This window comes from Sebastes umbrosus, chromosome 7 (genome assembly GCF_015220745.1).
Source record: "Sebastes umbrosus isolate fSebUmb1 chromosome 7, fSebUmb1.pri, whole genome shotgun sequence".
NCBI classification, from domain to species: domain Eukaryota; kingdom Metazoa; phylum Chordata; class Actinopteri; order Perciformes; family Sebastidae; genus Sebastes; species Sebastes umbrosus.
In genome coordinates, this window is record NC_051275.1 from 28,730,731 (window position 1) to 28,745,756 (window position 15,026).

Consider the following 15,026-nt stretch of genomic DNA (forward strand, 5'->3'; position numbering starts at 1 on the left):
TCCCTATCACCGGTCAGAGCAACTGAACTCACTGTGTGGCGGTTGGTGGAGACGTTGCTCAAGTGTGTCCTCGTTATTCTCTGATTACGTGAGCGTTCGTCAGTACTTGTGGGAATGTGCTTTTGAGAGTTTGTGGAATATTTTATGATTAAACAACTGTATGTCACCTTCATTTTGCTCCGATTTAGGTCCGTGATTCTCAAAGTGGTGATTCTATATATTGTATATTTGCGACATCACTAAATTTCTCAGTAAATTGAGCGTTTCAATACTTTCATATGGTATTTATTCAAACCTGCTTTCTAATAAAAAAGAAAGAATGAAAATCTCACTTTTTACAATGTGGGACTTTTAAATTGAAGCACTGAAAGTCAGCTTTAGTATGGTATAAGTCTGAATGTCTGGATTTATTAAGACTATGCCAGTCTTTATTACTGGTAATTTTCTGAAAGCTTTTAAGATAAATTACCTGAAATGTAGGCACATTTCCCCACTGAGAGACTAAAAATTATAATCTCATCTTATTTTATCTTAACATGATTAAATTTTTTTCTGTTCATCACAATGAAACTGAATTATTTAGGTTGAAAAGTCCTTGGAAAATGTTCTCTCCTGTATGGGGTCCCTGTCCCTAAAAAGTCTGAGTACCCCTGATTTAGGTTATCTGAGTTCAGGGTGGATTTTCAAGCTGTACAACCCACAGGGCGATGCATCCTACAGTGACGCTCTGCGACCAGGGCTCCGGTCCAAATATCTGTATTAAAGCAGAAGCGACCTCAACAGATGTGACATTGCAAAACCACAACACAACAGTTACTTGGGTATAGCGATCTGAAGTGGCTGGAGAAAATGAGAGAGAGAGCTCCACACTGTTGCTTACAGCTGAGATAACCTCCCCTGCTGGTTTGAGAACAGTGCTCCATCACGGAGGCAGCTGGAACAATGACGTGACCTTTGAACCTCAGCCAGCGCCTGATCAAATGGTGGATTCGCTGATTAAATATTTATCAGCTCCAGGCAATTACCCCACATCTGTCTGGCTGTTTGATGGTCACTGTAAAACTGGTTGTTGATCATCAACAAAGAAGTTCCTTTTCTTAGAACGAGACTCTAGAAACCAGTTGGCTTTATGTAACCATTAAAATCTTCTGTGATTTAGCCCCAAATAGTTATCAGTCAAGAAGTCCCTCAATTTAAGCATTTTGAAAATATCCCTAATTTTTAGATTCTCCAAATTTTTCCGCACGTTTTAAATGCTTTTGTCGCTCGTCGTAATAATTGAGTTGCCTTGAATATCAGGAAACATGCAACCTTAGCAACTGTCTTGCCATCTAGGTGGTTTGTATTGATAACAATTACAATGGCAGTAATCTGTAGACGGCCCCGTGTGGATGCTGAATCAACATGGTGACATGCAAAGCAGTCTCAAAGGTTGATGTTCCAGATAAGTGTAATTTATCTGACAAGGCCTGTTTCACTCCTACAGTCAGCAACTCTGAGCTCAGAGCAGTGAGTGGTTCAGACTGTGTAAACCACATACCCATGGTGCGTCAGAGGCTGTTTGATTTAAGTATGATTTTGATTTTACTGACAAATGGCCACTATATGTGTTTTGCTAATTGGTGTCAGACAAATGGCTAGAGTTGATAACGTTAGCCCGAACCCAGAAGCAGGAATAGACGTAGGTGACAGCTCCGTCACCCCTCTGTCTTCACGGCCTCATCAAGCTCAGCTTGGCTCCCGCCCATAAAAATGTAAAGTGAGTGAGTTTGTAGGCAGGGGTTGAGAGTGCAGAGAGACACCACGGTGGCAAATGATAAATAACAAAGGCAAATGGAAGTAGAGAAATACAAAGAAGGGTCAAAGGAAATGCTGCAGACCATCACAAAGGGAAATTTGTTTTATGGTTTACACTCCTGAAAAATTTAAATTCACAAATGTTATAAAATCCAACAAAACAGTCCTGCAGTAAATGCAGGAAAGGAATGTTGAGCTTTTGTTGAGACTCACTGAAAAATACAAGCTCACTTGTACCATAAACAGGCACATAATGAGACCAGATGCGGCTCATTTGATCCACCATGTAGGTGTACTTTCTGATAGTCTGAGGTACAAATTCGGCCTGAACTAAAAACGTACAACTGTGTTCTTCCAGCATGCTGTAGGTACTGTAGTGAGCAGAAGGGTTTTTCCGAGATCAAAAGCATTATTGGAGAGAGGTTCATTAATTTCCACCCAATTCGGTAGTTACAGTCAGTTGTGGCGGCACACTGAATGGATTACAAGGTAGTTAGCCTATAGAAAAAGCATTATCTTGGATAATGTTCTTATATTGCTAATTCGCTGTGCTGAACTTGTTTTAACTGAGAGTAAAGTCCTTTTGTAGTGTCAGTTGCCTTGAATGTCATATAATGTGTGTGACTGTATATGATTTGGGTTCTCGCTGCCGTATCTTGCTGCTTTCTGTTGCACAAGATATGAACTGGACATGTTGCAATCGCTCAGAGCTCAAAGTATTGACAGTGCAAGATTGTGAGAGTGATGGTATTCAGAGAAAAGTGCATTGACTGTATCGGCTACTGTAACTACTGTGCTGTATATGCAAGAAACACAGAGGCCAGTCTCTTGGTTACAGTTGATTGCCACTGACCACTGAGGACAATGATTAACCTTGCTCCTAATAACCCGAGACTACTTCACTCTGCAACATTTTCTTTCTGAAGACTTATTTCTACAGCACATTAATGCACAAGTATGACTGAAAATGTGTCACCTACTCTGTTTTAAAGGGAGACTACGCTTATTTTCAAAATTCATACATGTTAATCTTATGGTTTAAGACAGTCCAAAAATATCAGTAAACATGAACAACTCTCTCCAAAATCCAAAAACTAGAGTGATAAAACTCAACCTTGTCATGTCATAGAGTCCATAGACAACAGGTGTGTTCCAATCACCTAGAAGTTCACCGCAATAGAGAGCCGAAGTCCCTCTCCTTCCGGTGGACCACCATGGGACCTTATTTCGGAAAACATATGAACGGTAGTCAATGGCGAGTAACAAATATTTTTTTGATCCCGTTTTAATTGCGCCCTGAATCACACATATGATGTTTGTCAATTTAAAACGTAATTTTGCAAGTCAAGAAAGTCACAGTTTGTTGTAAAGCTGATGAAATATAAAACTGTGAATTCATGGCGCAATTCAAACGGGATCAAAAAACTGATTTATCTCTCTCCATTGACTACCTTACATATTTTTTCTGAAATAATGTCCCATGGGGTTCACAGGAAAGGGCTTGACTTTGCCTGTATATGGCATCACGTGACGGACACAGGAGTTGTAATTCCACGGTTTTGCCACAATGTAAAATTTATAAAGGCCTTTACTTCTCTGGTTTCTAGCTTTGAGAGTGATGTTCACAAATATTGATTGAAATTTCCGATAGAAATAACACATTGAAATTCTTAATTTAGGTGGTGTTCCTCTTTAAGTAAAACCTTTAGTTACTGAACTGACTTTATATCATTCTTTTTTCTAATAAGGGAAATTAATTATATCTTATTGGAAATCTCAAAAGAATAGAAATGAACCTTTTGATGGACATTATATGCGGGTGTGACAGAAGACATCATAGTACCTATATGATATACGCATATATCTGTATAATTAGAGATAACTTTGATCATTCCTATTCCTCAAATTACATAAAGCCATGGTGGCAAAGTCCACTAGTGCTAGGACAACAAACAACAGCATGGCACACACACACCACTCTTTGACCTACAAATCATCATCACCATCCCACACACACACACACACACACCAGCCGCAAACTTTGTTATCTGAGATAAGTCTGTCTTGATACACTGTTCTCCACTGATTACTGCTTACAGTACTTACGTGGTATTGTGTGGGTCTGTGTGCATGTGAGCACATGATATTCACAATTTAGTTACGGCAGATTGAATGAGATTACATTTGAGAGAGTCGATCGATCGCAACGAGTCACTGTCTTGTTTGTTCTTGTTTGTTTCTCTTGGCAGCGCTGGGACTGTCAATAATGTGGCTTTCCTGTCCCACACACTCTTCTGTAACAAATGGTAGGCCTATGCAAGAAAATGACTGGGAGGGGGGGTCAACCTAAACTGTTGTTTGAAATGTATGCTGCAAAAAATGTAGAAAATAAAACAGTACCCAGTACAGACCCCTGCGAGATACCTTTGTGCAAGGAAATTTGAACTTTTTTCTATATAGCCTATTTACTTTTCTTCCAGTTTATTCCCATTCTTTCCACCAATGTTCCCAGCTCTCCTGTCTCTCTACTTTTTGTTTGATATCATAAAAAAAACAAAATGTTCTGTCTTGTCACCCCCTCACCTTTTTGTCTTCTTTTGACTTCCCCAGTTTAGTTTTTTAGAAAATGTATGTTTAAATATGCAAATTAGGTATTATCTTATCAAATATGTGCTAATTTTCATACATTTCCCGAACAGAAATCTGAACATTGGATGAACATTGCATGTTGACATATTAGAGTCAAAGGTTTTTACAGTGGATATCTCTTTGTATCACTCCATAAATCAGAAAATATTGTCAAAAGCCATTAAAAAAACATTTCCGCCCTGTTTTTAGGAATAAAGTGTTGTATAAATCAGGCTATGAATGATATATGAACAAACCGCTCTGTAAAATCCTTCAGAATATAGATAGGAATGAAACTGGAAGGTTTGGTGTATATAAGTGCTACTGAAGTGGAGACTTCTGGCTCAGAGTGAGAAAGAACATTATTTTGAGAAAAAATCCATACATTTTAGACACTACAGGTGAATAGGTTAAACATTTGTAACTAAAAGACATCACCATGAAACTTCCCCCGTTAATAACTTACATTAAGACAATAATTTTCTGAAGTTTTCTGAAATGTTATGTTTAAATATGCAAATGAGGCATTATCTAAAGCTAACCTTTGGTGGATTTAGGAAAAATCTACAGACACAAATAGACAAAGTAGTAAAATAAACACCTAAATGTGTAGTTTGGATGTTTTCTTTCCACTAGTCTGAAAGAAGTCAAGCAAAATTCTAAATCTCAAAATTAACAATTGAATGAAAAATTGTTTTTTTAACCATCTTCAAGGCTCCGTCTCCACACCGAGTTGTTTATGAGCAGCTTGGCTAAAGGACAAATGAGAAACACTTTTATCAAACTGAAAAGAAAATGCTAATAGCTATCCCAGAAGTACCACCATGTCCTAAAATAATGTGGTGAATTTGCTGCTAAGAAATGTTGGGTACTTAAACTAAAGTTACAGTGCATTTATGATACTGATAATGTAAAGCAAATATGTGTGTGACTGTGAGTGTGTGCTGAGCCATGTCCTCCCAGCAGGTGACCATTGAACTCTCAACCCAGTCATCCTGCTGAGGGAGATGGCAGGGGGCTGAGGTCCACCTCCACGGAGACACACAACCCTCACACCTCCACCCCCCCGCCCCTCCTCCACACATCACCCGAGCACTATATAAAGTCCGCTCTGCCTGAAGTTGTTCAGTCTCGTCACGAACTCCACTAGGTAAGACAAGAAGCTGCTGTGGCTCTTTACTGGGACGTAGAATAGGTAGTCAGACAAGAGCTGGACGACTTTTTCCATCTGTAAACTTTGATAAAGTTGTGTCAAAAAATAAGTTTCTCTGTCAGGAAGGGACGTTTTGGTGTTAACTTGTAATTGTGATTTATTTCATTTAAATGAATTGTATGCTGTTTAGCCTGTGGTGATATTTTAGCAGTTATCTTCACTTCAAGGAGATAAAGACAACCGCAAATTTAAGGATTGAGATGGTCTTTGAGCTCAGAGAGACGACTTGGTATTTCTACGACATGTGTTTTACTGTAAAGACATGGGATTACGTAGCAATCCAGAGCTAATCAGTTTGAGCTGTCTCCTTTATCCCTAATCTACCCAGATTACAGGTTCTTTTTCAGCCATATGTTTAGTGTCAACTCATTTGGACCAATTCAGGGATGTGTGTTAGAGCGTTCTTACTTTTAAACCTGCTCATCTGACCTGAGATTAAAGACTTACTGGATTAATGGGTTTCCATGTTTAAATTGTTCATTCCTTTGTGCAATTTAAACAAATTCCTTTAACTGTGAGTGCCTCTTTTTCCACTCTAGACCACCATCATGAAGGTTTTGGCTCTCGCTTTCGTTCTGCTGGCTGTCGGTGAGTACCGTTGGCGCCGTTAAGGGAAATGCTTAACCCTGCATGTACAGCTTTGTTTAGCCAGTATATGAATTTTACATCTAAAATGTTTTTTATATATTTTCTTTTTCCTTTCCTCCTCAGGCGCTCATGCCGCTTCCATACAGGCTGATGCACCTGACCAGTTGGCCCATGTGCGGTCTGTTATGGATATGTATTTGACTCAGGTGAAGGAAGGCGCCAAAAGGTCCCTGGGCCAGCTCGATGATGCTGAGTACGGGGAGCTCAAGTAAGGCCATCTCCTCAGTCAGTCCCACTTTCTGTAATTGATACTTGCTCTGTCACTGATGTGTTTATTTAACCTAAACTCTGTTCCCTCCCAGGAATAGAGTGATTCAGCGCATTGATGAACTGTACAACCAGCTCAAGGCTGTGCAGGCCTCCGTTGCCCCCGTCACTGACAGCGTTGTGAGCACCATCGCCGATGTCACCCTTGAATTCCGTACCGCTGTCGAGGCCGATATTGAGGCACTGAAGGTCGATCTCGAGCCCAAACGTGCTGAGCTGCAGGAGGTCATCGACAGGCACATCGCAGATTACCGCACTAGGATCGAGCCCATCGTCACAGAGTATTTTGCCAAGCACAACGCAGATATGGAGGTCCTGAAGACCAAGCTGGACCCCATTCTGGCAGATCTGCAGGTCAAGTTGACCACCAATGTGGAGGAGACCAAGGCCGCCCTGATGCCCATCGTTGAGGCTGTGCGTATCAAGCTGTCTGAGCGTCTGGAGCAGATGAAGCTGATGGTTTCTCCCTACGTCGACGAATACAAGGAGCAATTAAAGAATGCCTATAGCAAGATTCAGAGCATCAACACCGATGACGCCGATGCCCTGAGGGACAAGATTCGACCTTTAGCCGAAGAGATCAAGGTTAAGATGCAAGCTATCTATGAGGCAGTCTACGCAACCATCACTAAGAGTAACTAACCTCGCCTACCGGCCAGTCCTAGATCCAGTTCACCCTTCTCTCCATTCCGTCTTTCCTCACATACGCAGCCATACCACCTCCCAAAATTACTGCTGCACTTCTTCTTTGCAACAAAGTGGCAGGACTCTTGCACTCTCTCTCCCATGCATACACCTTGCTTCGTGGGCACATGCTCAAGCACATGCAAGCGAAGACGTACACAGACACACACACGCTCAGCACACACATGCTTTACTCTTCGCATGCCACGGCCAGTTGCTTACATTTGGTGCAGAACTTGTATGTGAATTACCACGAGAGCCTGAAACTCTGTGTAATGATGCTTGTTTGGTGAAAACTGTGCTTTGACGAAATACAGCTCAATAAACATCTGACTGTTTATACTACTTTGCTCTCTGACTCTTAAATGATCATGTAATAAAGCAGAATATTGTCTAGAACACACTGCAATTCACCACATCTGAAGCCAACATCAGAAATAGCCAACTTTATCTAAACTATTAAAATATATAATGCAGTCTAATAACAAAAATTGCCCTCTCAGGAATTTAACAGTACTTTATTTGAGTGGTTTTGACCTAAGGTCATAGCGCTGCTCGATTATGGCAAAAATCATAATCACGGTTATTTTTGTCAATATTGAGATCATGATTATTTAACATAATAACTCTTTGGAAACAACATGCACTTATTAAACTTCATTTTTTTTCTTCTTAAACCTAAGATATAATTCAACTGAAAAACAAAAAAAATAAATGTAAAAATTTAAATAAATAATATAAATACTATATATAAATATACATTTAAATAAATTATACATAAAAATAAATTTTATCAAATCAATCAACTATATTGTAATGTTCCACAACCTACTGAAAACTACTAAACATAAATATTCAATATATAAATAATATAATATGAAATATATAATATAATAATAATATATAATATAATAATATAAAAAATATACAATATAATAATAGAAAATCAAAGATGTTGTAGTTCACTGCCACAGCTTACTGAAAACTCCATAACATAAATATTCAATATATAAAATAATATAATATAAAAATAAATTAGATCAATAATTAGATCATATATGTTTTAGTTCACTGCCACGACCTACTGAAAAAGACTAACGATAAAATAATATAACATAAAATAAAAAAATTAAAATGTATATATAAATATATATATTATATAATATAATGATATAAAAATAAACTATATCAATAATTAGATATATTGCAGTTCACTGCTACAACCTACTGAAAACTCCTCAACATGCATTCAACATTTTGGTGAACTCTATTTAATATATTCCAGTCAGTGGAAACGAGTGACAGCGCATCGCAATAAAGGAAAGTTGGACAAAACAAGAGTATCGTTGCGAAATGAAATGCGACACAATAATCGATTTATCTCGATTATCTTGTTTTCATAATCGTTGGAGCCCAAAATCGTAATTGAAAATAAAATTTGATTAATCACCCGGCCCTATAAGGTCATATCACGCAGACAGCATTTTGAGGGGTCATCATTGATCACAAGGCCCATTGGAAAATAATATTAATACAATCAGTTCTACTTAAGAGAGGCTTCCAATAACATATGAGATATTTCTGCCTGTGGTCCTGAAAGCTGTGATTAATGAGCTGATCGGGGGGGTGAATTGGTCTATTGACAATCTTAAGTCATGTTGTGCTTTATTAGGGAACAGCCCGCTTTCCTGCTTTGGATCCCTCAGGCTGGATCCCTTCAACACGGTCCCATCATAGAGCCACATGAGGCTACACACACACACACACACACACACACGCACACACACACACACACACACACACCACTAAACACTTCCACTCCCATTTGTAATCAGACAACTTTGCCTTATCAAGGTCTTACTTTGAGTATCATGGTCATGTCTTCATGTGACACAAAGCCTTGCATGACACACTAGGGCTGGGTGATTCGTGAATTTTAATTACAATTTTGGCGTCCAACAACATATTTGATCAAATTATTGATCTAAATCATTTGATATTACATTAATATATTATATTATTTTATATATTGAATATTTATGTTTAGTCATTTTCAGTAGGTTATGGCAGTGAACTACAAGATATTTGTTGTAATTATTAATCTAGATTATATTATATTATATTATATTATATTTGAAATTTTTATGTTTAGTCATTTTCAGTAGGTTATGGCAGTGAACTACAATATATTTTATCTAATTATTGATCTAAATTCTATTCTGTTCTATTCTATTTCATTCTATTCTATTCTATATTTATGTTCAGGAGTTTTCAGTAGGTTGTGGCAGTGAACTACAACATATTTGCTGTAATTATTGATCTAATTTATTTATATTGTATTATATTATTATGCTATATTGAATATTTATGTTGTCTATTTATTTTTATCTAATGTACTTTTAAATATTATTTTATTTATTATTTATTTAAATGTATATATATAGCATATAGTATAGCATTACAGCATAGCATATAGCATTATAGATTTTATTTATTTCAATTTTTACATTTATTTGTTGTTAGTTTTTCACATGAATTATATTTAAAGTTCAAGAAAATGTTAATAAGACAATAAAAAAGTTAAATAAATACATGATGTTTCCAAAGTCAATGAGTTATTGTTTTAAATAATCGTGACCTCAATATTAATTAATAATAGTAATAATAATCGAGCAGCCCTATGACAACACACTGTGAGACGAAGACACTTTCAAACACCTAATGACATTAACAGCAAGGACAACAATAGAAAGAAGTTCCATATTATATATTATTCATTTGATCTATTTCAATTTTTATTTTGTGTTGCTTTTTCAGTTGAATTATATTTAAGAAAATGTTAAAAAGACAATTAAAAAATTAAGTTTAATAAATGCATGGTGACGCATTTTATAAATACGTTAGAATTACCATAAAACCAAACCAGAAATGTCCACTTAATTCAGTTTTAGGGAATAACTGACTCTCTAATTAGTGCGGTGTTGAAACTCTGCTCCAAGAAAATAGGCTATGAATAATAAAAGCAGTTTGTTTGCTGTCTTCGTCTGTCCACACTCAGTAACACCGGTCTGATTAGGATGTTATTAATGTCCTACTGGTCGGTCAAGACGAGCTCCACTTAAGGCTTTAGGCTATTTGAAACAATAAAGGATTTAGGGATTTCTAGATGCTCCAAAAAGGTTTTGTGTGTGTGTGTGCACATTTTCACAATTATTGGGGCAGCATGCATGCATGCGCGTGCAGCTGTGATTAGTGCATGTCATTGGCACTATGAGTATTGTAATGGATGAGGCAGACATGAGGTCCCCAGTGAGAGTCTCATGGTGTATAAAACCAGCTTGTTCCCGGACACAAACAGCTACTCCGAACACTTGGATGTACATCTAGGCTAACACAGCACCTGGCACGACCGGGAGGAAGATTTTTGTCTTCAGTTCTATGTTGCATAGCAAAAAGTTGTAAAGACAGGAGTTGCTGCTTTTGGTCGGAAGTGGAAGAACGGACTGCAGTGAACAGAAATACAACGAAACGGCAAATTCATTCATATTATTTATCTTGTAAACCTTCAAATTATGGATGGTAAGTGTTTGTTTTATGATCAAAGTCACTTGAGCTCAATGGAGAACATTAATGTGACAAAGTCTGTGATCCAATCCCCACATCTCTCCTCTCCTTAGGTCCTCATCTGCCTCGGAGCTGTGAACTATCTCTGCCCTGCTGTGCAGACGGGGGGTCACTGTCGAGCGCCAAGGCCCCCCAAGTCAGCGGGGTCAGAGTTCAGCTGGAGATGCATGCACTTTGGCAGCAGTTTGACCAGCTAGGCACAGAGATGATTGTTACCAAAGCTGGAAGGTAACAATAACACACGTATTTATATTCCTCGTTACCTTATCATGCACTTCTCCGTTTTTCTCTGATGTCTTGGTGTCTCTAACTACATTATGTTCATTTACGTGTTCATAAACTGCAGGAGGATGTTTCCAACATTCCAGGTGCAAATCTCCGGGATGGATCCTACTGCTGAATACGTCCTGCTCATGGACTTTATCATTGTTGACGATAAAAGATACAGGTCAGTAGGGCTGAAACGATTCCTCGAGTAGCTTGAGTGATTCAATTACAATTAATTTTGAATACGAACAGATCATCACAGTTCGATCAGTTAAAGGCCATAAGATGTGTACCTTAAAGTAATTTAAAATTATTTTTTAAATCTATTTGTTTGCATTTCAGAAGGTTTTATTTATCAAAATGTAATATGGCACTTAAATGGGTTTAGTTTTGAAAGATAATATAAGTGTTTTCAATTTAAGCAATAAAGATGTGGATTTTTCTAAAAAGAGAAACCAGTTGGGTGTTCATTTTGTTTTCTCGTTTGTATATTTACAGTTTCTCCTTAAAAAAGCAAAAGTATTTTATCCGATTAGTCGATGGAATAATCGGTAGAATATTTGATAACTAGAATAATCGCTGCAGCCCTACAGGTCAGACACACACAGAGTGAGGTGTGCAGTGCTTAGTGTGTAACAGAGAGTTTTCTAACATACAGTAAATGTTCAGTAATGTAGTATTTCCATCACTTTATCCAAGACCATCATTGTCCACGTTTAACCTAGATCTGTGCCCCTCTGCAAGCTTCATCTGACTTTACTGGTCCTATTTTACTCATATGAAACATGTGTGGATCAGATATGCGTTCCACAGCTCATCCTGGTTGGTGGCAGGGCGAGCGGACGTCGTGGCCCCAAGCAGGATGCATTTCCACCCGGACTCACCTGCCTGCGGAGCCCAGTGGATGAAGCAGACTGTATCCTTCGACACGCTCAAGCTCACCAACAACCTGTTGGATGACAACGGACATGTCAGTCTTTAATGTGACTCCTAAATGCTTTTACTTTTGAGAGCAGAAAAAAAGAGCATAGCACCTAAGAAACAAAGTACATTACATATAGAAATGTCTCTCTTTTGACTTGTTTGTTGTGTCTTGCCAGATGATATTGAACTCCATGCATCGCTATCAGCCGCGCTTCCATGTGGTGTATGTGGATCCAGCTCCCAACAGTCACTTAAATGCATACAGGAACTTCTGCTCTTTTTCCTTCCCTGAAACACGCTTCATGGCCGTCACTGCCTATCAGAACCACCGGGTAGGAAAACCCAGGATCAGTGGGCTTTTCATTGTAACTAATATAACTAGTATAGCAGATCTATTCAATTGGAGGCCCATTTCAGGACCTCAACCCGGCCCTTTGATCATTTATAAATATGAAAAAAGTATTTAACCCTCTGAGACCCACAGAATCGCTGGTGATCCCGGCCAGCATTGCTGTCTTTAAGAGGCTGTAGACTGTTCAGTCTTAAAGGTAGCAACCATGTCATGTTACCTTGTCATGCTAAGCTCCAAAGTTAGGCTAAATTTTGGCGAGGAAAAACTGGCATGGCCATATTCAAAAGCGCCCCTTGACCTCTGACCTCAAGATATGTGAATTAAAATGGGTTCTATGGGTACCCACGAGTCTCCCCTTTACAGACATGCCGACTTTATGATAATACAGTGCAGTTTTGGGCAAAAACCATGCAATCTTTTTGCGCGCAGCATAAATGTATTTAATTAATTAACTACTGACCTGTTATCTACCCCTAAAAAAACCCTCTCCCCCACTAAAAAAGGAAAAAAACAGGTCTAAGTGGGTTCCAATAAAAGAGTTTCCCACTCATCAATGTTACCACTCACGCTGATTATGCTGTTACGGACTGTTAAAAGCAATATCATTGTGTTGTTATTTAAATACCTTGCTTTCATTCTATGTTTATGGGTGTTTACATAGATAATCAGAAGATCACAATTTTATTTGTAGGCTAATTAGACATTATGTCTTGTTAAGCAAGAAATACTTATTTTGTTAAAAAAGTTTTCAGTCTTTGCTTTTTATGTTATTTATTTTCTTTCTCAGATCACCCAGCTAAAAATCGCTAGCAACCCGTTTGCTAAAGGCTTCAGGACTACAGACACCCAGGACTGGTGAGTGTCTATAAGGACTGAATACAGTTTGCCGAAACACATGTGAACCGCTTTCCATGAAAAGGCCAGCTGACTAGATCATAGTGTATCTTTATCGTTGTTATCAGCTGGTACATAGCGATAAGGCAGCAGCCTCCATGATAGCCAATCTCTGACCTTTGTTTTCAAAGGGGGCTCACACATGGCAGTCTGTTGGCCATGTATGGTAAAACTGTTTTTGGTGATTATATATGGACATATACGCGCATGTACGGGCATGTATACCTCTGTGTACTATGCTTGTGTGACTATATACAGTATCTGTGTGTGTGTTAATGTGTGCAGGGTGGGTTACTCCGGACCCCTGGCCGTGTGGTGTCCACCAGAGGGCAGAGCGGAGCCCCTCACCACCAAACCTGGAGAGCAGAGAAGCTGGGGCTCAAAGGCCTCAACTAGTGAGTATCTCTCTCTGTATGTTACAATGCAGTATATGTTGGGTGCAACGACTCAGCATAACTAATCTTGTTCAGTACATAGTGTTTCATTGTAGTTTTCACTCTTTTAAATATGATAGCACATCCACAATTTCAACACAGGGGTTGTTTAAGGTCCCTTGAAATTTTAATTTGCTTTTAGAATAAAATTCTTCCTCTGGTGCATCATTTTTAGAGCTGCCCCCTCTTAGTCGATTAGTCAACTGATCGGTCGTTTTGGTCTTAGTCGACTAAGATTTCTCTCGTAGATTAGTCGTTCATTTTTATGCTTTTTTCATGCTGTTTCCCAGAAACTTATAAGCACATCTCTGGTAAACACAAGATTTAAAGGAACAGTGTGTAGCAGAAATGGAATACAATATTCATAACTATGTTTTCATTAGTATATAATCACCTGAAACTAGGAATCGTTGTGTTTTTGTCAGCTTAGAATGAGTCCTTAATATCTACATAGGGAGCGGGTCCTCTTCACGCAGTCCGCCATGTTGCTCCGCCATGTTTCTACAGTAGCCCAGAACGGACAAACCAAACACTGGCTCTAGCTAGAGCCTTTGGTGTTTTTACGTTACCTCAAGGCCACGACAAGCTTGTGAACCACAGAGTGCAAAACCGTGGTACCGCCAGCCGCCGTCTGACTTCTGTTGCTCCTAAAGTAGTGTTATTATGGTAAGGACGGTCTCTGAGCGAGATGAACGGCGTTACCACAATTTTGCACTCGGCGCCTCACGTTACCGCAGTCTTGGAAAGGGAGGAGGGGTTTTCAGTTGGTTGCAATCTGCAACCGCACCACTAGATGCCACTAAATCCTACACACTGTACCTTTAAAGTGGTGCTTTACTCAGTTTTACAGATCTGACGATTAAATCAACTAATAAATTAGTCAACAAAATCGTATGAGTGTTAGTAGACTAAGAATTTCTTTGGTCGAGGACAGTCCTAAACATTTTTTAGCATTTGTTGGATCTGTTTGCTGTGTAGATGCTTCCTTCAAGAGGCACTCAATCTTACTGCTCCAGTGTTATGAAGCTGGATGGGTTAATGAGCAGAATCCGATTATTTGAATAAGCAGAGGGGAAATTATTTAGATTTGATAGATAGGTGATATAAAATGTTAGTCTAAATGCTGATCAAACTGTATTCTCCTGCATCCTCAGGACTGGAGGACCCAGACCTGTTGCTGGTGGAGCAATGTGGACTGTTTCACCACTCCAAAGACTCTGTGGGACTCACCATGGAGAGGAAAGACGGGGACAGTGTATTAGCAGCTGCTTCCTTCCTCCCTATTCCCTCCTTC

General features: G+C 38.7%; 2 protein-coding genes across 3 annotated transcripts; both read left to right on the top strand.

Moving 5' to 3' along the window:
* Window positions 1-5,558: 5,558 nt before the first annotated feature.
* LOC119492038 (apolipoprotein A-I-like) lies at window positions 5,559-7,582 on the top strand. Of its 2 annotated transcripts, XM_037776371.1 has the most exons (4): window positions 5,559-5,575; window positions 6,178-6,226; window positions 6,350-6,494; window positions 6,589-7,582. In XM_037776371.1, the coding sequence occupies exons 2-4, from the start codon at window positions 6,187-6,189 to the stop codon at window positions 7,193-7,195; spliced, it is 792 nt and encodes a 263-aa protein (XP_037632299.1). In that variant the 5' UTR covers window positions 5,559-5,575; window positions 6,178-6,186; the 3' UTR covers window positions 7,196-7,582. The 2 variants fall into 2 exon arrangements, with proteins under 2 accessions (XP_037632299.1, XP_037632298.1); XM_037776370.1 differs by lacking the exon at window positions 5,559-5,575 and having other exon boundaries at window positions 6,067-6,226.
* A 3,286-nt stretch (window positions 7,583-10,868) lies between these two features.
* LOC119490994 (T-box transcription factor TBX1-A) lies at window positions 10,869-13,263 on the top strand (the record flags this gene model as incomplete). The annotated part of the gene is made up of 5 exons (XM_037774547.1): window positions 10,869-11,089; window positions 11,208-11,309; window positions 11,927-12,098; window positions 12,229-12,384; window positions 13,192-13,263. Coding segments are annotated over 5 exons (723 nt in total), but the record flags the coding sequence as incomplete, so codon positions are not given.
* Window positions 13,264-15,026: the final 1,763 nt, after the last annotated feature.

Excerpts from the sequence above, each read along its gene's own strand:
- LOC119492038 (XM_037776371.1), top strand. The coding sequence starts at position 6,187 with ATGAAGGTTTTGGCTCTCGCTTTCGTTCTGCTGGCTGTCG. Across the intron at positions 6,227-6,349 it reads TTTCGTTCTGCTGGCTGTCG|GCGCTCATGCCGCTTCCATA; the intron begins GTGAGTACCGTT and ends TTTCCTCCTCAG. Across the intron at positions 6,495-6,588 it reads GCTGAGTACGGGGAGCTCAA|GAATAGAGTGATTCAGCGCA; the intron begins GTAAGGCCATCT and ends GTTCCCTCCCAG.